At 43.7% G+C, this 23,029-nt stretch overlaps 2 protein-coding genes across 2 annotated transcripts; one reads left to right on the top strand and one right to left on the bottom strand.

The window, feature by feature from the left end:
- Nucleotides 1–1,299: 1,299 nt before the first annotated feature.
- Nucleotides 1,300–3,404, bottom strand: dgcr6 (DiGeorge syndrome critical region gene 6). Its single transcript, XM_071515029.1, has 6 exons — nt 3,269–3,404; nt 3,028–3,145; nt 2,697–2,857; nt 2,478–2,578; nt 2,208–2,348; nt 1,300–2,044 (listed from the first exon to the last, which is right to left on the bottom strand). Exons 2-6 carry the CDS (start codon nt 3,135–3,137, stop codon nt 1,967–1,969), a joined length of 591 nt encoding a protein of 196 aa, XP_071371130.1. The 5' UTR covers nt 3,138–3,145; nt 3,269–3,404; the 3' UTR covers nt 1,300–1,966.
- A 762-nt stretch (nt 3,405–4,166) lies between these two features.
- Nucleotides 4,167–22,483, top strand: LOC139640856 (rasGAP-activating-like protein 1). The gene is made up of 21 exons (XM_071515045.1): nt 4,167–4,231; nt 4,558–4,614; nt 5,767–5,880; nt 6,209–6,270; nt 7,434–7,563; nt 8,857–8,938; nt 9,360–9,500; nt 10,078–10,169; nt 11,536–11,653; nt 12,244–12,397; nt 14,513–14,577; nt 14,844–14,956; nt 15,666–15,858; nt 16,288–16,425; nt 17,974–18,118; nt 18,777–18,949; nt 19,965–20,102; nt 20,676–20,811; nt 21,599–21,719; nt 21,941–22,017; nt 22,332–22,483. Exons 1-21 carry the CDS (start codon nt 4,167–4,169, stop codon nt 22,481–22,483), a joined length of 2,466 nt encoding a protein of 821 aa, XP_071371146.1.
- Nucleotides 22,484–23,029: the final 546 nt, after the last annotated feature.

Raw genomic sequence — 23,029 nt, 5'->3', positions numbered from 1 at the left:
TGATGGAGCAGAAGGTGCGACCACGAATAAAGCCAACACAGGGAGCTGGGCTGCTTCTTAAAGACACAGTAACCTTTATCATCCTGTCGGGAGTCAGGTGGCTTCCCCGCCCTTCTCATAGCCGAATCGAGTGGTTCTCAAAGTGGGGTTCGGGGACACCCAGGGGTCCCCAACAATATGAAGAGTAGTTTAATTTCGTTCTAATTCACTGGAAAGTATCCCAATTAGAGAACGCATATGGAGGACGATTCTAATTAGAGGTTTCACTCTCACTGTGATTATCTTCCCACTTAGCCTACAGTGTAGACAGTTATACAGTTCAATAGCCCACTAACTCAATAATTATTTTCCCATATAGGTCCCTGGGACAAAATCTACTCAAATAGGCGGCCTGATGTCTCTATCTGGGGTCTGTGACATGAAAATGTTTCATAACTGCTGGTTTAATATACAAGTGCATATTTTAGCCTGCACAGTCACCCATTTGGACTGATGGGCACTTTATGCAGACCGGGAGCCTCCAGTGAAATCTGCAGCCCAATTCTATACAAATCACTGTGCTGAAAACATTTACATCAGGGTCTGGGGGCTGCCCTATGGGAACAGCCTCTAACACTCACACACAAATTTAAAAAAAACAAACATCTGGTCCGCTCTGTGGTGCCTGGCTCTTGATTGGAGGCTGGCCTCCTGTGGGCCCACTGGAGTGGCTCTCCTTGCCGATGGGTTCCAGGGCCGGGGTGCACGCTGTCACTGCTGGGTCAACCCTTCCCCCTCTCCCTCCCAGCCACCCCACCCCCACACCCCGCCCTGCCTCAAAACTAATCTCCACCTCCCCCCCCCCCCCCCATTCCCTTATGCTTATACACAGTACACGTATACATAACCCTCCCATCTTCATACCTTCAACCCTGCTGCCACATGATCAAACCATCTCTCATACCTCTCATAGCTTGAAATTAATACTACTACCCAACCCTAATTATCCCATAGAACATGTTTGTTTGTTTTATTTATGCATTTATGTTGCCCAATCCCCATTATCCATATTCCACAATCCCTGTTAGTCATGTCCTGTAAATATGCACCGTTTCTTGCCTCTCTGTGATGCATTTATATCATTTATGCCTCACATGCATGTTATATGGTGTCTGATGTCTGTGTGGCTGCACTGTCTGCATCTATTTGCAATACGAAAGAAACATTTACATCAATTTCTGCTAAATTAGTTACAAAACAATTACATTTTCAGAGACTTTAGAAACATTTATTTATGAAAATAGATTTTACTATGTAGTCTAAAGTCTAAAAATGTCAATACAATATTGCTAATCAGATGTGGGTCAACTTGCACACAAATCAAAGCAATAAACTATTCTTTTTCGCCATACACGGTCCTGACAACTCCAAAGGCATCATTGGTCTGGCGGAGAGACCATCCCATTACTGGAAGGTCACAGCATCAATCCCCATCACAGCAAGTGTGTCCCTCTCTGTCTTAAGTGTCCTGAGCAAGACACCGACCCCTAGTCGCTCCATGGACTCCACTGCTGGCCAAACCTGCGCTCTCACCGCTCTGGTGAAATGTATAAGAAACAAATTCCTAATTACAGTATATGTAATCTAGCAACTGGGTGCTTTAAATTCCTAAAACCTGTCACCTGTCCCTGTCACCACCTCCTAGTTGCTGAGCTCTATTCCAGATCACGACACCTCTTACTTCTGTCCTCTGCATTGAATAAATACCAGCCTTCTCCAAAAGGAGTTTATGAAGGTGAGGATAACATTCAGAATGACAAACGACGATCATTTTCTGAGCATGTCGCCTCCTCAGGAGCAGGAGCGACGCCACGTGTCGACACACAGTGGGCAGGAAAGTCTCACGGTTACTGGAATCTGAGCATTCGCTGTCCGTGGCCATTACAGGATTTGTTTTCCCTTTTGGCACAATGAGGCCTCTCTCTCATCATAGGCTTCCGGACTGTGACTCCTTATGCTGAAGCTTGAGGATCAGCTCAAGTAGGTTCATCTGCATTGTCAGCTCCTGAAATAACACACAGGGGAACATGAGACGGAGAGCAATTACTGTTAGGGCACCCATCGCCATCTGCTGGACATTTGCCTGTATCACAAAGCATTTTCTGTGCTATGATTTGTAGAGTATATATATTTTAATAGGCAGTAAGTTGATAGGTGTGGATCTTAACCTGAGGATTGGTGGTGATGTAAAACCCAGGGACCCCAGCCTTCTCCAGGGTGTTCTGTTGGTCTAACACCTTCTGGTCCATTTCAGCTACAATCTTCTTATCCATCATCTTTTGTTCCTCTCGCACACGAATTTCCAGAGCCTGATAACACAACACACAACTGTTTGAGAAGCAGAAAGCATAGAACCTTCAGTCAATATTGACTGAATATCCTCTATCCAGCCTGTGGTTTCAAGGTGGAATAAATCCAATAATTTACCAATGCCTTACCTCTAGCTCTCCTTGTTGATTTGTTTTGAGAAGTGCAAGGTTGTGAGACTTGCAAGACTGCAATGCCTCTTTGTGCTTCCGTGCCAACTCCTGTTTGAGCACTACGCAGTGCAAGGATGAGAGGAAACATCAGTCAAGCAGCACATTGAGATTATGTAAACACTACCTCACACCAGTTCACACTGCATAACCTGATTTCTGTTGGGACAGAGGACAGACCTTGATGTTCACAGTGCAGCTTCTGTCTCTGGTTGTACAGATTCCTCTCTGTCAGGTGCTGGATGTCCAGGAGCCCCTGCACTATTTCATACACCGTCCCGTCTATGAGAGCCAGAGCCAGGTCACTCAGTGTGTTGTAGGACAGGCGCTGCTGGAAGGAGCTGCCCATGGAGCACAAACAAGCAGACACTTAAATATACAGTATCTTAAACATATTTTCATTTTTCATTTCGTAGCTGGCTATGCAGCTAAAACTGAAGTTCACTTCACTGAATTATCTGAAGGCAGACTCTTGTAGCTAATGTTGCTAGATCCTAAATTGGCTTGTTACCTCGGCAAATCTTTGACAAGGGTTTGCAGCTCAGATAATAAGTAATAGTGTCTTTCTTGTTGTTTGGTAGAATCGCCCGGGCCGTCGATGACTCCAGGGTAAACGTCCATCTCCTTGTCTGGGAAGAGGAGAGGAGTACACCAGAGGAGTAACATTAACGTTAGTCAACAACAGATTCAGCTAGCAGGCTAGGCTACCAACAAAGCTTTGGTTGTAAATTCTTCACAAACAAGATACCTACCTTGTTCAGGCAGCCAGTTATCTAATGCCGCTCGTGTGTTAACATTACCCACTTACTACACCAGCTAGAAAGAAAGAAATTAACTGTTTTTGTTTATTTAGCTAAACATGGAGCTTGTACATCCATCCACTCCCACAAAACATTTCACTAGTGACAGAAGGACCCCATATTGCTGCCTATCTTGATGCCTGCCTGTAATTATTTTCTCTCCCAGCCAAACAAGATTATTTATTTTGGTGAACCATTACATTAGCTTGGGGTGCAATCAACATCCAGGCATTCACAAATGCTCTTCTGACGTTTTATTATTTATTTTGTCGATGTTTCTTTATTAGAGTTGTCTCTGTAGAGCTCAACCATGCATCTTCCCATGGGCAAGCTTCACCAATGTGCAGTAGCTCAATATATCCACCAGATGGCGCATACTACCAGTGAAGCTCCGCTCTCAGGACCGTATCGGATGCAACATTAGTAAGAAATCTAAAAAGGGCAATTAGAGCAATTAAGCAGGGAATGAGGAGCCTTGCGTTTAATCGGCGAGGTCCTGCAAGAATAGAAAGGGATCTAGCAATTTGTATCGATGATATAGATCATTCATTCGATAGTGCTTTTCTCAAAATGGAAAATTTAGGTTCATCCTTCTGACTCCTGTGGAAGCCACAACTCGAATAAGACTGACTGTGCTACAAGTAGAACTCCACTTCTACTCTTTGTAAGCTATTGGACTGGACTGGACTGGACAGGCGCCTGTGTTGCGCACGACTGGTGGGCTGTGCGCCGTCACGCACTGAAGGTGCCATGAAATGAAGAAAACTCACTTGCGGCGGGGAAGAGCACTATTTTAAGGAGCGTGTATGGGCGCATCTGATGAATTGGATTAATAGCTTCCTTGATTAAAATGGCCAGAAATACATCTCTTTATTTTCGAATTGTCGAGGGCAGGAACCTCCCAGCCAAAGACGTGTAAGTAATTTCTAAATGCCACGGGTTTCTGTGCTGAAGATTTAAATCTTAGATCATTACAGCCTAATAGACAACAGATCAGGATTGCTGCCACTGATCAGCTGAAGTAGATAAGAAAAAAGTTCAGCCGACGTTTTAGCCTTGATTTTCTTGCAAGTTGTCTCCTGTCGTTGAAGGAATTGGAGGAGAAATGGAAAGTCAAGACAGGCTACTCAAATTTACCTAAGCATATTTAAAAAGAAAAGCTTGCCATCAGGCGAATTGAATGGACATGCTGCCTTAAGGCATCATGTCTCATGCTGTCATCTTTTTGTTGATCTCTCAAGCTCCGGGACCAGTGATCCATACTGCATCGTAAAAGTTGACAATGAAGTTGTGGCCAGGTGAGTTTTAAACCCTGCCTCATATTATAAATGTATAAAAGTCTATATCCTGTACATGCAAAGAAAATGAAGATATCTCATTATGTATTACAGCAGTTCCCTTCTTGTCTGCAAGGCTAGATCTGCAGAATATTGTTTACAATTCTGCTTATGTCCTCAAATTTGCATATACCCAGCAGCAGTCAGTGATATAACTAACTCTATAGACATTTGAGTTTGTCTGTTTTTTGTGGCTGTGCCCCCGCTATTCTGCACATGTTATCCCGGGTGGAGTGTATGTGATCAGGGTGGCGTGCTCGCAGCGTGCCCCCCCCCCCCCCCCCCCAGCACAGAGAACCTGATACTGGTCTGGCCTTTAAAACACCCGCAGGTAACCATGGAGAGGATGCATCAATTATTGCAGGGAGCTCCCATTGTAAGCAGGGAGAATGCTGGGAGCTGGAGGGGAGGGGAGTTTACCAATTCAGACTGGAGGTGTTCCCACTTTGAATGCAACTGTGGTCAACTGTGCAGATGATTGTACAGATGGTTGCATCCTCTATAGTGTTGGGATGAAAGCAGGTGTCACTTTTTCAAAATAGCAGCTATATATCATTTTGAGGTGGAACCCATATTTCTCTTTAAATATATTGTGGGCTTTAATATGGGAATAAATCCAGAGGCCATTTTTACAACTGGCATCATAAGGCAAAACGCAGCGATGACTCACCGCAGACACTAATTATCTTGTACTTGTAGTGTCACCGGCCAACTGACTCCCTGCTGAGTGTGTTTTTCATGGATGATGTGGCTGGTTGACCCCGTCGGGAATTCACGGCGCAGAGAACAGCAGAGCATTTTCAGCTCAGCAGAGAGATACATGGCACAAATTAAACAGGAACTTTTCATTACCCATTTAGAATAGATTGTGCATGTTACTCCCCAAGCATATGAGATGTAGGCTGTGACCTTATGTATGGTAATGAACTGGGCCGCTGAGGGAAATTTCATTTTCACATGGTGCTGATGCTGCCGGCACTTTGTCATGTACTGAGATTTCTGACTTGACGTATTACCTTCCTGGCTTCTTCTTCCACTCATACATGATGTGCATTCAGTCTATGTGGCTGTTATGGGCTGGTGGGTACTAGCGTGTAAAACCTTCCTTTTCAGGACCGCTACAGTATGGAAGAACCTCAATCCTTTCTGGGGTGAAGAGTACACACTGCACCTTCCCATGGGGTTCCATTCACTCTCCTTTTATGTCATGGATGAAGACACCATCGGGTAATATTGTCATCAAAAATCGTCTTAAAATGATCTCATATTCAGCTATTATGGAGCTTTCAGATCGTGAAGCGATATATTGGGTTAAAACATCATGTACAGTTTGAATGTTTTGGAAAAGCCTCCATGTTTTGAATAAACAAACATCATCAGGCAGATGGCAGCCCAGATTGACTGATTAAAGGCTGTTTTTCCCCTCCTCTCATGACCGGCAGTAGCCATATCAATCTGTCAGATTCACCTCGTTAAACTTTAACAGGAAGGACCTTTGATAGTGTTTTTTTCAATAGCTTCAGTCTGATAATCGTGTTGTTATCTTTTGCTACAGCCATGATGACGTCATCGGAAAAATATCTCTGAGCAAAGAAGCCATCGGATCTCAAGCTAAAGGTATGATCGAAGGAAGCGGCATGGGTATGTGTGTAACAGGACGGGTGCATGACCGGTGGTCAGAGGTTAAACAAAGATGGATTCCCACGACCCAGTCAAAGGTCTCATGATTGCAGAGAGTTGCCTTTTTTTAGGCTGAGCTTCTGGGAATGTTTCTCAGTGTATACTCTCACACATTTAATGCCATGGTTTGATTTGCTCTGCTGTATCGGTCACTTTTATTTTAGAATGCACATTCAAACAGAAAGGGAATGTAACCGGCACACACGTTGCTTGATGGCTCTCCTGGTTCTTGTCTGCATAAACTCTGGGGTTATTCATTCTGCAGTACAGCTGTCCTTTTGTGTGGAAGCCCACAGTATTGTAGAGCAAGGAGAGCAACCAAAACCTTTCCAAAGGCCTAACCCATTTTACGGCAGGCGGTCTTACAGAAGCTTTTACACTGAAGAAATGAGTCCCATTGTTTTAGCTTAGCGTTCCCTGAACTCCAGGACTGTCTTTGGTGTCCTGTCTAGACATGTGGCATTGAAAATATGGTATGTCAGGATGCTATTGTAGTTTTGTTAGACTTTTCAAAGTGTTTACTGTATCAGATTATGTTTGCTGCATACTGATGCCTCTCTCTTGGCAGCAGCCTGGTGTGGCCTTCGCTCCTGTGATTCATTGCAACATGTTGCTATTGAGTCAGTCACTCCCTCGCAGGAATATTCTCTCAGTTTGGCCTCGAAATTGTACCCTTGCTTTTGTCTGATATTTTTGAAAAAAAAAGAAAACAAAACACATTCTATTCTGAAATTTATACTGTATCAAATGTATTAAATTTAATGTGTTCTATTGAAAGGCCATTGTTACACGTTATTCAGGCTACTAAACTGTACTGTAGCTTTGTGTGAGCCTTCACATTGTCTCAAACCCATGTGTCTTTCTATTACAAAAATCGACCTAATTAAAAAGTGTACGCTTATTTAAATACATAATATCATTCATTCCTACCATATTTAACTGTCCTTACTCAACTCAAGTTAAACTAATCACCTTCTTCAGTGTGTTTGGAGGGATATTAAGTGTCCATGTTTGTCCTCCTGTCCACACAGCTGTTACTTTACAGCTGACAGGTTCATCATTTTGTTAATGCACTATGTCTGTCTATGTGGTGTGTTCAGGGCTAGATAACTGGATGAACCTGACGAGGGTGGACCCAGATGAGGAGGTCCAGGGGGAGATCCACCTGAGTCTGGAGCTGCTGAAAGACGCAGAGAGGATCAGCCTGCGATGCCAAGTCATAGAAGCCAGGTAACACACAGCTTTAAATGCTGCAGCTGTCATCAGTGTTCATGGGGATTTTAAGAAACAGGAGCTCATTTAGAGAAAGCAGTGGGTCAGACAAATATTTTGAGGTCAATAGCGGCCTAAAGGCTAAAGGTTAGAGTAGCAGGACTCTGACTAAACGGTCTGGATCTGCTGGGAAAATCTGGGCAGGGAAAGTAACTGAGGAACACAGTGTATGTGCTCAGCAAACCTTCTCTGGATGAATAGGTTAAAAAGTTAGTTTTTTTTATTAAGAAATTACATCTGACAGTCAATCTCTTCACTATGTGAGGATCAACATGTTCTTTGTTCTAGAGAACTTTAGTTACAGGATAGCTGTATTCTTTCCCCTGCTTTTCTGTTAAATAGTGTGTGGTGTTAATGTTGACTTAAATAATATGCTTTATGAAAAGTAATTTTGAAAAGAAGATAATCTCACATGATGAAGAGAACGTAGACAAAAGCAGTCCATAACACCTTTTTCCCCATTACTAAAATCCAATAGCAAGAGCCTAATATGTCAGAACACAAAGCAATGCCACTTGATTTTGAGAGAAATTGAATTTATCTCCATCATGTCTATCCAATGACCCCAAACTTAAACCCCAATGGTTTAAGTTTTCTTTTCCATACTTAAAAAGTATGTATCAAATAAGTACTTGGTCAGTACAGTATGTAGCATTGTTTGTGTTGGGCCATTTGAAAGAGGGGTACTTCTTTCATTATAAAAGCATGTATGAATGTAACTTGCGTGTTAAAATTACATGTCTGGATGAATGTGTTTTTTTTTGTTCATGTACTAAGTAGTATTTACTGGCCTAAAAAGAGTTATTCTCCGACTGGCCATTAGTCGTGAGTTAAATCTCTGTAGCTGAGCTGCTTCCAGTGGAGCCTGGCAGTGTCATCACTATTTCTGTGCTCAAATTTTGTCACTGTCACCCTGCGGGCCTCCACTCTCAGCGCTCCCTCACTTCCTGAGTCATACCACCACTATCACACCACTCACTGCCCCATCTGTGTGTCCCAGGCTACAATCTCTCTCTCTCTGGCTGGGCGCTAATGAGCATGTCAATCAGGGCTTGTCGCTGCGTTATTCAAACATGCTCCGATGAATGTGAATTGAGTTTGAAAGAATGAGGTCAAGTGCAAAGTAGTGGTTTCGCTTTTCACCTCTCTGTACCTCACTTAACTAATTCAATTTGCAGAGCAAGCAATTTGGGGTTGTTGAGCATTTGAGTGTATTGATCAGTGTTGTGTTTTGGTCTGATGACACCACAGAGACTTGGCTCCAAGAGACATCTCTGGAACCTCCGATCCGTTTGCCAGAGTTATTTTCAACAACCACAGTGCAGAAACCTCGGTGAGCTCTATGTCGTGCCTGTGAATACATGTAAGGTCTTAAAGGAGCCAGTTCAAGTCCTTCCATTACAACTCATGGTTTTGTTAATGTTATTGTCTTTTTTCCTTCTTTTGTTCCTTCTGTATTACTGGATGTTGCAACTTTGTTAAGAAAAGAGCTACACAAATGTAGTTATATTCTTATACTACTACTGCTATAACTACTACTACTAATACTAATACTACTAATGATACTACTGCTACTACTACTACTACTACTACTACTACTACTACTACTACTGCTACTACTACTACTACTAGTACTATTCCTACTACTACATGCAGTGTGAGATCAGAGAGAGCTGAAGAGAAGTTTATTGAAGAGAGATCTGGTCTTACAATCTCCTTTCAAACAACAAAAACACACCACTGCTGGGTTTCAGATTATCAAGAAGACCCGTTTCCCCCACTGGGGAGAGACACTGGAACTGGAGCTGGACCCAGAGGAGCTGAGTGAGGAGGGAACCATCACTCTGGAGGTCTGGGACTGGGACATGGTGGGCAAGAATGATTTCCTGGGAAAGGTGAAGACTTGACATGATCACTATGATCCATCAAGTTATTGTATATCTTTCTGTTGTTAAACATATCATAGATTTCATGTCATTCTGAGTGGCCAGTGTGTGGAATATGCTTCATTTGTGAACATTTTCCACTGGAAAAATTGCTCCACCAGTTAGGGCTGAACAATTAATCAATATTTTATCGAAATCGCAATATGGCCTACTGCAATTTTCAAATCGCAGGAGGCGCAATATTTGTTAAAGGTGAAATGTGTGTCAAAATACCATTTTAAATTAAATATTGTCGTACTGCAGAGATGTCCTGGCCTACACATCATATTCTACAGACTTAAGAAAACATCTTTGTTTGGTACAGATCCTCGCAAAAATCACACCATAATCATTTCAATACTTTTTTCAATGAAAATGAGAATAATTATGTAAAAATTATCATTCCCTCTAATATCGCAAATCATATCGCAATTGCAATATCAGTCAAAATAATCGCAATTAGATATTTTTTCAAAATCGTTCAGCCCTACCACCAGTGATTGTTATTGTCTGATATTGTGGACTTGTTTGTTGTTTCCTTCCACAGATGGAAATCCCTTTTGCTTGCTTGCACAAGACACCTCTGTTAGAGGGCTGGTTTCGTCTGCTGCCCTTGGGAAACCATGAGGTTGATGCTGGGTGAGGATTATGGGTGTGCTTGTTTGTACTGTGCGGTGTTTGTGTGATTGAGACAGTGTGAGAGCGAGCAAACATTTTGGCGATTGCTTTTGGAATCTTATAAGACTCAAATCCAGAGGCAAGTGCTGCCAGTGTGCTTTTGAAATGTAGTCGAGGAAAGCGTTTGTTTTTCTTCGCGTTTCCTTTCCTGCACGTCATTCTAGAATTTGCAGGTATACAGCAAGGTCTCCGTCAACATCTGTTCGTTGAGATAATTTTAGAACAAATGCGGGCTGAGCTATCTGCAAAAGCGTAGTGTCAAAGTGAAGCTGATCTCAGAGGTTCATTAGTGAATGACTCACAGCTTTAGGGGCGTTTATAGAGGGGAACACAACGCTGAGAATAGGACTGGGAACAGAAACTGAAGAGATCTATTATGGCTGGGCAGTGGTAAAAGGCAGAAAATGTCATTGCAACGGATATCCCCTTTGGGACTATCTGTTGCCACTGTTGGTTTGGGAAAGCACTGTGACCAAGCTCCTTTGACAGTTTTCTTAACTGCAAGGACTCCTTAATAGTGCGCTCAGAAAATGTCATTGCACATACTGTACTACACCAGGCACCATTTATACTGGATTTGCTTCAGCAGTTCTCTTGGCATTATCACGTCTCACCTTGCAACAATATGCAAATCTTGTGAAATTGTTTTAAATAGGACTAGTTCCTAACCTAGAAATTCACACAGTTCTTCCTTAATTGATTAATTAGATTTAAATTAATTAGTTAATTGTTATCATTATACATAACTAGAAATGTTCCCTTGACAATGAACTGGAGTCTAACTTCTGCTTATATAATGAGGCAATCTCTGTTTTATAGTTCTGAATCAGGAGTTGTTCCATCATCAGTCCCTCCAGGATGTTTTCACATTGTATTTCCCCTAAAGGGCTTCCAGTTTTATCCAGTCACTCGCTTTCATCCACAAGGACCACAACATTTTAAAAATCATTGTTCTAATTGAGGCACTTGATTAATATGCAGATCGTCACACTTTGCCTTTGACATGTTCATCGGTTGCCACACTTCTCCCACAAGTACACAATGAAAACACTTCAAATGCCATTGCAATTTTCACAAAAAAGTGACAGAGAAAATAAAGTGCCGTTGGTCACAGTCATCTCACAGAAAAACTCTGGAGGGACAAGTCTATCCTAAGAGATCGCCTTTTCCTGAGAAATTGTCTTGGGTGCTGTCACAGCCACTTTTCTCCATCTTTCCCCACTTCCTTTTTAATGGAGCTGTACATCAGTGTGACATCTCAGATTGCGGGGTGGGAAAAACTCTCTTCTAATTTCTGAAATTCTGCGGTGTTTTCCTCCCTATGCAGCGGCAAGCTGGGAGCGCTGCGTCTGAAGGTGCGTCTGGTGGAGGATCGCATCCTGCCCTCCATGTACTATCAGCCCCTCATCGACCTGCTGGTGGAGTCGGTCATCTCCCCTGCAGAGGTCAGCACCACCACTCCTCCACACCGACATGCAAATCTGCTCATTTGCTCAACTGTACGACAGGTGCTGCTCTATCATGTCAAAAGAGCGCTGTACGTATGTTGTATCTTTTCAGTTACAGATGTTTTTACCGGAGGGGTGACCAAGTCAACTTCACTTGAGTCTCAAGTCAGTCTCAAGTGTTGAGGCATGAGTCACAAGTCAAGTCCCAAGTCTAAATGTAGATTACCAAGTCAAGTCCAAGTCAAGTCCATGTCATTAATGTCAAGTCTCAAGTCTAAATGTCAAGTCAGAACAAATCAGTCCAGTATCAATTTAATATCTTAAAGAAAACAAAAATCTAGGACTTTTCAATGCAATATTGTTTTAACAGTATAAAAACTTGCATTATGAATTTGATTTCTATAATCAGTTTCAACTTTTTATCTTTTGTCAAGACTTTAGAAACCTTTTCAAGTCATCAAAGTACAAGTCAAAGTCAGCAAAACCCAAGTCAACTCAAGTCTCAAGTCTTCTCCTCATGCAGCAAGTCAAGTCTCAAGCAATTAAAACTTACTGACGCCCCCCGCACCCCCCTCCCCCCCCTGCAGGTGGAGGACAGCAGCACTCTGACCATGCTGGAGGAGGTGACCACGGTCGAGAGCCGGCAGGACGTGTCGATGACCCTGGTGAAGATCTACCTGGGCCAGGGTCTGGTGGTGCCCTTCCTGGACTACCTTAACACCCGGGAGGTTAACCACACCAGTAAGACTCCAGGAACAACACCACAAGACAAAAAAATACATCACAACATTGTCCATTGACCATTTGTGAGCGGAAGTTGTTGAGGAGAGTAAGATGTTAGGAAATGTTTTGAATTCCGTAGGAAAAACACGCCTATGCACGTGTTCCAAGCATTTTGTGCACTTTAGCTTGCAGTTCAGATGTTTGTTTTGTCATGTGTCAACAAGGAAGTGCAGCTCAACAGTTATGCACACATTTAGAATATTTAATTGCTATGTTGTATGTGTTAGGCGTACTGGAGAGATTGCAAGCCACCTTTCAGATAAAAGTTTTACTGTATATTTGCGTCATGAATGTGCCCAGATATCTCAGCTCTTAACTTTTTACATAAAGCTACTGTGATCACACAATACACAGTGTGCGTAAGACCTAACTTTATCTCTGTGAGTCAGTAATTGTGTTAGTGGCGGGGGGGTGGGGGGGTGGGAATGAGCCTATAAGCAATCTGCTTATAGGCTGCTCTTCCTCCACACTCCAGAGACCCTCGAAGGGTTGCTGCCATTTAACTCTGAACCGACTCAGAGCCACGGTCTGTGTGTGGGCAGGCAGAGCCCACCAGCACTATATTTACTAGCCCTGTGCCAATTATTCACTCACTCAACAGTCATTTCATGGCTTCTGTGTGTTCTTTGTTAGTCATGTTTTTGCCTACACACCACATCCCCATGCTAATTTCGCACACAGAGTTGTGCTGTGGTCTGTGGATTTTGTTGGTGTAGTTTGAGATAATAAGCGTAGTGCCTAAGTTTCCATAGCAACTCCACACGATCCAAAAGGTAACTGGTTGATCATAAGATCAGGAATAGATGCCGGGAGCAGCCAGACATTAAAGTGGGGTGCAGGGGCAGGAGGGAGGGAAAAAAAGACAAGAAATGTATCTGATAGATTTGATAGTAGAAGTATATATTCAATAGATTGTATCGAATATGTAAGCGATGCAGTTCACCTGGCAACCAGGCCCATCACCATGGATATATCAGTGTCTCCAGTCAGTGAAGGTCAGCCTGCCCTCTGCTGTAACACTGAACTGACTTTCTAAAGCAGATTGGATCTTGGCAGACAGACATGCATCAAAAGAACTGAATGCTGTTTTTATTTTTTTATTTTAACCTTTATTCATCCAGGGAAAGTCAAGTGAGCATGCTCGCTCTCTTCCAGCAACACCTTGCATCACATTCACACAGTTACACACAGTCACATCTTGCAGCTTCCCAATGCAAACACAGTCCTCTACTGTCGGCCACTGAGCTGCTCCACTGGAGTAGATGGGGGTTTAGTGCCTTGCTCGAGTGTTACTCATTCACTCTCCCCACCTGCCTTTTCCCAGCTGGTTCAGGGATTCAAACTGGCAACTTGCTTCTCTAACCTCTAAGCCAGGCCTATTCAATTGGCGGCCCGCGGGCCACATCCGGCCCAGAAGCAACCTCAGAGTGGCCCAGCGAGCTTGAAGTATAGGCTATTTTAATAGCAATTTTAATATTTTAACACTTGTTTTCACTCCTCATGAATTTATTTCCTCCGTGGCAGAAAAACACGTTACACAAGCCTTCAGAAACTCCTGCAGATTAAACTGGACTAACAAAACCCTTTTGGGGCTGACTGACTCACTAACTAACAGACTCACTATAAACAGACTTTAAGACACTTGCTAGCCGAGCAACATTAAGGCTACAAACAACCCATAATGCAACACTCCGTGTAGGAGTGGATTTACACCGGTACTTTATCCATTCAAAAAGAATATCTGATGTTGTGAACACGTTTGTCTAGTCCTCCAATATAAGACGACCCTCACTTTTTCTGAAAATATGTCTCTGTCAACCCTGAAACATAGAATTGACAATGAAAACCTTCGGTTTAACCCTGCCTGGACTGGAAAATACTTGTTTATTTTACCGCCAAATAATTTAAATAGGTTGCTGAAAATGTCTGGCCCATCTACATTTCCTGTTTTTAAAATCTGGCCCAATTGAATTTGTAATTGAATAGCCCTGCTCTAAGCTACTGCCACCCCATCATTTTTGAATATATTGTTTGAATTATACGTCAATCCCCTCTCTGTTCTGTCTCTAACAGCTGATCCAAACACGCTATTCCGCTCCAACTCCCTTGCCTCCAAAGCCATGGAACAGTTTATGAAGGTGCGTTGGTGTGTCTATCATTCCATTCTATCAGGTGTTGCAAGTAGTCGGTTGTTCTTCTGTCTCTATTGTGGTTTAAAGCGTGACGTAACTGTTCATTATGTTTGCCCTCTCGCTCAATCTTCCTGAACGTATCTCTTCTCTATTAATGTGTGGTGAGTTATAGCTCAGTTTAGAAAAGAATCCCTTCTGTATAGATACAGATAAGAGTACTGGCTATAGTCCCACAGTCAGGTCTTAAACATATGGTGTTGTTTTGCTATCAGGCTGTCGGCATGCTGTATCTGCACGAGGTGCTAAAGCCCATCATCAACCGCATCTTTGACGAGAAGAAATACATCGAACTGGACCCATGTAAGATCGACTTGAACCGCACCAGGTAACACTGATCTAAAATAATGTTCTGCAGGACCTCGAACAATCCCACGATCATGCCCTGCCATTGTTATAATCTGCTTCACAGGCGCTTGTCTTGCACCGCAAATGACAAGTGGGAATTTTAGGTCATAGGTTCAGCTCGTACTGTACGTGTTAAAATGGTCAAATGGAAAGCTGTCACGGGAGCCTGCCCACTTCCTCTACACTTCTGCCCTGAGAGGAAGACATCAGTGTGAGGAAATGAAGAAGGAATGTAAAGAGGGGGAAGGCTGTTGCTTGGCAACTGCCATGAGCCCCTTGAGATGTCTATCTCTGACATGGAGGGAGATCCAGGGTCTAACATGCACTATGTCTACAGTAAATCTGCCTGCCAACACCTGATGTGTTGTCTCTGCTTCCTGCCTATATGTCTCCCCTGACATCTTCAACTCAGCAGTTAACATCTGTGTCCATCTCTCCACACTCTGCTGTTGAATGTAATGACGTTATCAGGAAAAGAGAAGTTATCATTTATAACATGCTGCAAAAGGCCTTGTGTTTTTGAACTGAAGTATTTGGTTAGTATGGTTAGATTGCCACATCTTGATAGTTTTTACATAATACATGCTAGTCTATACACAGTATGGTTAGTATGAATAGTACGCACTGTTAGGATTCAGATTCCAGACACAGGGATTCAGCCTTCTCTCCTCCTCTGTCCGTCTCTGAAGGCGGATCTCATTTAAAGGTGCGGTGTCAGAGGCGGAGGTGCGGGACAGCAGCGTGGAGATGCTGCAGGACTACCTGTCCAGCATCATCGAGTCCATCGTGGGCTCGTTCGATCAGTGTCCCCCTGCCATGAGAGTGGCCTTCAAGCAGCTGCACAAGAGGGTGGAGGAGCAATTTGCTGAACCTGAGAATGAGGTCAGTCCAGAGCCAGGTCTATAAAGACCAAAAGAAAGAAAGAAAGCGGAAGCTGGGTATTTCAGCGCTTCATACATTTTGGGTCATTTCTACCTATTCATTTTATCTTACCTTTACAATTTAGACATTTAGCTGAGGGTCTTATCCTGAGACACTTACAATGTGTGTAACAGACATTCCTAGATGGCCAACATCACATGCGACCTATCCCAGCAAGCATTTGACCGACAGCAACATGCAGGATGTGGCATTTTCATAATTTGTTGTGTATGCTGCCACAGTAAGGAGTGCAGGGGAAAGACAATACAGTAAATGTTACAAATATTCCTGTGTCCCTATAATATTCATAAATAATAAAGAGATTCTAGGTAAAGAGTTAAGAGCCAGCCAATCATTTACTTTCCTATTGAACCCACTGTCTTTCTACAGGATGTGAAGTATCTGGCCATCAGTGGATTCTTTTTCCTGCGTTTCTTTGCTCCTGCGATCCTCACACCTAAACTGTTCCACCTGAGGGACCAGCATGCAGATACACGCACAAGCAGAACGCTTTTGCTACTGGCCAAGGTATGGTGCATAACACACACACATACAGTACATACACACACACACACACACACACACACACACACACACACAGTACCATGAATGATTTATTCTCACCACACTACATCACAAATCAATGCAGAAAAACATTAACTTTAAAGACACGGATGCACTGGACTTGAAGGCTTCATGCTGTGAGCCACCTGGCAGCATTTCTCATCTACAGTTGTAGCACAAATGATTAGGAAGCATGAACACAACATACAGTACAGTGCTTATGTTATGTGTGCAGGCAGTAGTGCTTCAAAATGGAGTGACAGCCAATAGCAACAGATACAGTACTGAGCAGTGTGTTGCTTGTTGCTTGTCCTCTCCGTTACAGCTTTGCTTTCAGGTCAGGCCACCATATAAAAACAGTCATTTTAACCTCTATTTTAGAAGCTAGATGAGTTTTAGGGTCACAACAAAATGGAAAATGTTTCCCCTTGTTATCTAATACTCCATATCATAACATTAACAATAAATGCCAAAAGATTTAGGAACGTTTTACTTACTTTCCTGTATTTTTATATCAAAATCCCATTACTTTTACACCCTGGAAAATGGGATATTTTTAGTTGAAATATCATGACGTACCAGGAGGCGTAAATAGAAACAACAATAAATAATACCATCACATATTTTTGAACTTCCGCCTCATTTTTGGGCGTTTACCCCCGAAAACCCTATTTCCTTTTCCTAAGACACCATGGTTCGTGTTTTTTTTTTTGAAGAATCAGGAATTTGTGACAGTTTAAGATTATGCACAAAACATCTCACAGTGGATTGCTTCACCATCTACACAGGATATGCAATGGGCTTCACTGCCTTTGTTTGTTATAGTCCAACCTTCCCCGTTTTGAACAGTCCCTCCTCGCATTTTGTCCCACCCCACGTCCCGTTTCACCTGGAAATACATCGAATTACAAAAGCTAGACACCAAGAAACGTTGGCAGTCTAGTGGTTCACTCTGCCTTTGAATACAAGTGTCCACCAAATGTCTCTAAAATAAACACCTCCCTGAATTCATCACCATCAACATTAACAATGGCAGCAAAAATGTCCAGTGTCATGGTCGCACACAAGAAAAGAAAACCCTTATTCCTAGCCCATGCGTTGCTCGTGTGGCTGCTGTCCGTGGTGCTGAAGTCCTGTTGCCATGGGTCCTCTACAGAGACGAGGAACGGGCTATTTTTACCTGTGTGTACGCTGCGCCCGGGCTGCGGTTCAAAGCCCAGCATCAGAGAGGGTGTAGAGAGGGACTTCCTCCTCGCCCTAGGCCAGGTGTGGGCCGGACAAAAGGCCTCACAGCATGCCTGGCCTCAGGGACCCTTTTGATCTCCCACTTTGAGAGAGAAAGGCAGACGGTCTACTGGTCGTCACATACTGAGTTCACACACGCGGCGTAATTATTCTGTCAGTTACTATCAGGTGAGGAATTCGAACACCTACTCCTGCGACCGCTGGATGTTTTATGTGCTTGAAGATGTGAGCGCTGTGTGAAAGTGGCTGTGCCTTTATGGTTGCCAGGCGTTGCAAAGCGTGGGGAACCTGGGCCTGCAGCTGGGCCACGGCAAGGAGCAGTGGATGGCACCACTCCATCCCATCATCCTTTGCAGCGTGGCGTCCGTCAAAGACTTCTTGGACAAGTTGATCGACGTGGACCACGACAGCGGTAAGAGCGATAACGGGGACACTCCGCTAAACTGGTAATCAACGGGAAAGGAGAGCTGACGAGCTGCCGGGCCAGGTGCGAGCGCAGCAGCTCCCAGTCAGTACAGTGGATAGGGATACAGTGAAACAAAAGCCCAGTGGTGAAATATTCATAACTCGCTGGAAGCTTAGAGAAGGAACGACATGGGTAAACGGGCTGGCAGGGCGTCGGAGGGAGCAGCCACGCCACACTGGTTACCCAGCGTGCCTTGGCTGCCTTCTTACTGTCATGTGTCAGTGAGTCTGTTGTTATGAAACATCTTCCCTTTCTGACATATCATGTTCCCGTCTCCCTCTGCCATCACACCTACTGTTTACTCTTAAAGGGCAGTTTGACATTTAATGCTCTTCAGGTGGATTTGTTGCGCACAAGTGGACGCTTGTTCTGCCTCTTTCAAGGCGGCTTTCATGTGATGAAGGAAGGAGGTTTAGGCACCATGGAAATAATGAAATGCATTGTAATGTAGCAATACCATACACTGTGTTTGTTTATTCTCACTGCGGCACTGTTACAGCTCCACCTTGTGTCTATATCGATGAACATGCCATTACATATACATTATAAATCCAGTCCATGCGTTTCTGTGTGAGAGTCATTCCCCTCCCCTCCCGTCCCGTAGTGTCCGAGGTGCCGCAGAGGGCCGTGTTCCTGCCCTCGGTCACAGTGAAGGAGGGGTACCTGCAGAAACACAAGGCAGAGGGACCCCAACTTCTGTCCCGCTTTGCCTTTAAGAAGCGCTACTTCTGGCTGACCAGCGAAACCCTGTCCTACGCCAAGACCCCTGACTGGCAGGTAGGACCTCTGATGAAGTGAGCGCTTTGTACCCTGCTAACAAGTGTGGAGTGTTGTCTGCTCTACCGGCTCGTTTGGCAGGTAACCAGCCATTCGAGTTTCATTCCCCTTTCTAAATATTTACCTAGTTAAATAGCGTATTCTTGAATCCGTTTGCTACTGTGACTGGTTGGATGAGACAGCAAAGTTCCTGGCTGCCAGGTAAATGCTACTTTCTTCCCTCTCTCTTATGTAAGCCACAAATGGATGAGAAATCTTCAGCTCAAAGTCACATGAAAGTGACTCATCCATTATCAGAAGGTGATATGTCTTGTGATGATGAATTAGTCGCTGTGTGTTCCCTTTGAAGGACATTTATCAGCTCGCCTCATAAAAAGAGGAAACATTTTAATCATCCTCCGCTTGTTTTAATTTATTTGTGTTTCCCTCCTTGTGAGAACATCATTAGTGTTATTACCATGTGGTGCCCAACCTTGTGATAATGATCTCTCATTCACCAGCCACAGAGAGAGAGACAGAGAGAGAGGAGCAGGCTCTCTCTCTCTCTCTAGCCCAGTAAAAAGCTCTCTCTTTGAGCCAGTCTCCCGCTTTGTGTGACTGGAATAAAGGCGAGGGTTAATTGAAGGCTGTGGATATTCATGCTAACATTGCAAATCAGATTGCAGACAATATCCCGGCCCCCTTCCTCCATGTTCTCGCACTCCAGTCTCGGTGAAGCGAGTTCCCATTGGAAGTGGCTGATTTACACTTTAAAGTGCTCTTTTTCTGCCATGCTGCTCACATCTTCGCTTCCTCCTTGTCCCTCGCTGTTCCTCCAACCTGTTCCTCGCAGAATCGTTCAGCATCAGAGGCCGCTCCATTAATTTGCTGTGGGCAAGCGCTATGATAAAATATGGCAGTTTTATTTCACTTAAACCTTTGCCTGAATGGCCTAAGGCAGTAGAGCGCTCCGTCATTACCGGTCAGTGTATACTTGTGTTAATTGGTGGTGTGTTTTGTGGCTGAACTGTTGCAGGTGCGCTCCTCAATCCCTATTCAGTGTGTGTGTGCGGTGGAGAGGGTGGATGAAAATGCCTTTCAGCAGCAGAACGTAATGCAGGTCATCACCCAGGACAACGACGGGCAGCTGCACACCATGTACATCCAATGCAAGGTAGTGGTACTGGCACCAGACAGCCACCTACACAACACCTGACCTTCTCATTTTGCCATAGAAATGTGTTTTTTTCCCGTTGTACAGTATGTGCTACAGAAATACCACAGTTTTCCTCCCTGACTCTTTAGTATTCTGCTGATATACTGTTTGTTTCATGATTAAAGTGTTGGGCTGAAATCAGATTTTGATTACCATTATTATAATTTGAACAAAGAATAATTATACTATATTTGGTTTTATTTATGCATTTTATACACTCAGAATCCATTATTTTGATAGGGAGTTTTTAGGCATAAATATTCATGTGAAGAAGAAATAACAACAGTGATTTAATTTGCCATTTACCTTCCTTATTGAAAGGTTATTTACCAATTTCAAGTTATACAGTGTCACATTAAATTATACAGTTATTCAGTGGTAGTATGTAATATACTTGTTACAAATAAAAAAATAAACTTTTTTGAACAGCCATTATGTAACTTTTGGATAACAATATTTTCTTGCTTTGACAATCTGACTTTAAGGGACAGCCAAATTTCTGGTTCATCGTATATTTGTGTCCGTGTGTAGAACGTGAATGAGCTGAACCAATGGCTGTCGGCCATCAGGAAAGCCAGCATCTACAATGAGCGCATGCTGCCCTCTTTCCACCCCGGGGCTCATCGCAGTGGCAAGTGGACCTGCTGCCTGCAGGCGGACCGTGCTGGTAACCCGGCTTTTAATACTTCTGATACTGCACAAACTATAAGACTTTGAAATCTTTTTGCCAATGCACAGGATCTGATGTAACTGTCCCTTGTGCTATTTATGTGAGCACATATGAAGCAGCCCAGCTTGGATGTTAGGAGGGGGTGGGTGAGAGCGGATATGTCATCGGGGTTATCAAAGTTGTCACCTCCCATCACGGGTGTTGAATTAGACCCAGGAAGCCTCCAGAAGTTATGGCATCCCAGAACCACCCCCTCCACACACATACTTCCCTGTATCTGCACTTAGGCTTTCATCAGATTCAAATATTAGGCCTAATACTTCCTAGCTGGTCTCAATAACAATAGCCTATGGGACGACTGACTTGCTGCTGGCTGCAAGCAGCTACTGCGCTCCTGACAATGCACATTTAATGACCAAATCCTCTATTTGTAGCTGCCATGTTTTTGTTGCTTCAGTGGAGAACGAGTGCTGAGAGTCATAATTTGATTTTCTCTGACCAATTACATTTTGCCACTGTCTGCAAGTCATATCAGATGCAGACTCTTGTGTAATGTGTACTGTGTAGCTTACCACTTTCTGGAGCCACATCATCATTTGACCATTTATTGTTTATGTGACATGTGTCCGGCATAAGTTGCTTACTGGGTAATGCATGGGTTAGGATGGAGTTTTGATTGCCATACAAAAAATCTACACACTCACACTGGTACTGTGAGGCTTCCATCAAATTGTCTAGGTTAAGGTTATTCAGTCAGTGTTCAGTAAAGCGGGTCGGTGCTCAGTTTCAGGCTGCAGCAGAACCCACTCTGCTGTGACACTGGGCGACTGGAGTGACCCGCTGGATCCCGACGTCGAGACTCAGACCATCTACAAACAGCTCCTGCATGGCAGAGACAAACTCAGGTCAGTGGATAGGAGAACGTCCCAGTAAACACACTCCGTCTGGATGCAGTTCACTCACTGGACACTAGAGGTCTATGTTGCAACACTGACTGCTGCTGCTGCTGCTGCTGGTTCTCCACATTACAATCACATGTCTAACTATCACACCATCCACAGATTAAGCAGCCTCAAGAGAATGCAATCAGCGATCACGTGATTAATATGATTGATTGATACTGTAGGAAAAAATATCTGGAGGTGCCGGACGGTGAGACCAGCATCGAGGAAGAAAAACGAATCAACTCTGCCATTCATCCAGGTGAGGCTCCAGCTGCTGGGTCTGAAGAGGAGTGTAAATATTCAGCTAGTCAGGAGAGAGGAGGGTGAAAGGATTGTTATTGTTGTACATGCGCTTATGTTCTTGTCATGCATATGTATGCTGTTAGTATACAAATTTAAAAGATAATTGTTTGTAAATGCTCCACCTTGTATGTAACAAATGCGTCACAAAAGCAGGGTCTTGCAAGTCAAAGTGGGCGGGACATTTATGCATGACACACTAACATCAATGAATCAATGACTCAATCAGTCATCATGGGCTATAGTTGTGGTCTTGTGTCTTGTGTCTTGCAGATGGTGCGGAGTGCAGCGTTCAGCCTGTGAAGCCCAGCCGGGCCGTCGCTGCTCGGCTGTTGGGGGTGATCATGGATCTGGAGCAGGCTCATGCCTCCTTCCAGTGCAGGGAAAAGGAGGAAGCCACCGGTCTCATTCCACTGAACCCTTAGACTAGCCTGGCTTTGGGCCCGGCACGGGGATCCACACTGGGGCCTGAAGCGGGCCGGTGTGCTGTATCAACACTGGTGGCCTCTGAGGGGTTCGCTCCATTGTCTTGATTGTCTTGGGAAGGAAAGTGGTCAGAGGAAGCAACCTCTTCCAGTCTGTTAGTACATTCCCTGCTGTAAAGTATGAAGGAATTCTGCCATTTTGAAACTTTTGGTGTGCCACCAACTTCAACAGTGGGGACAGATGATGCTACTTGACGTAAAAAGAGGGCTGAGTGATATCAAAGCATGATCTGACTTGATTAATATTGTTATGTAGATAATCAGCAGTCTGTTGCATGTCCTGCATCCACTTGTTGTGAAATGTGAAAAAAGAAGCTTTTATATTTTGTGATACTGTGCGGGACCTCGGTCACACATTTTTATGCAATCAGCTCGTTGTAGTGTAATCTACAGTACCTGAATGTATGGTGTTTTGATATTGCTTTTATCAACGTTTTGTATTTATATGGCATTTTTCTTAATTCAGCTTGTCACCACAGCCGCAAT

This window comes from Centroberyx affinis, unplaced genomic scaffold (genome assembly GCF_046629955.1).
Source record: "Centroberyx affinis isolate AG114_WGS23_722 - 3 ecotype Tasmania unplaced genomic scaffold, CSIRO-AGI_Caff_v1 ptg000297l_1, whole genome shotgun sequence".
Classification (NCBI taxonomy): Eukaryota; Metazoa; Chordata; class Actinopteri; order Beryciformes; family Berycidae; genus Centroberyx; species Centroberyx affinis.
The sequence above is the reverse complement of the archived record's forward strand: the minus strand, read 5'-3'. Positions and strand labels throughout refer to the sequence as shown.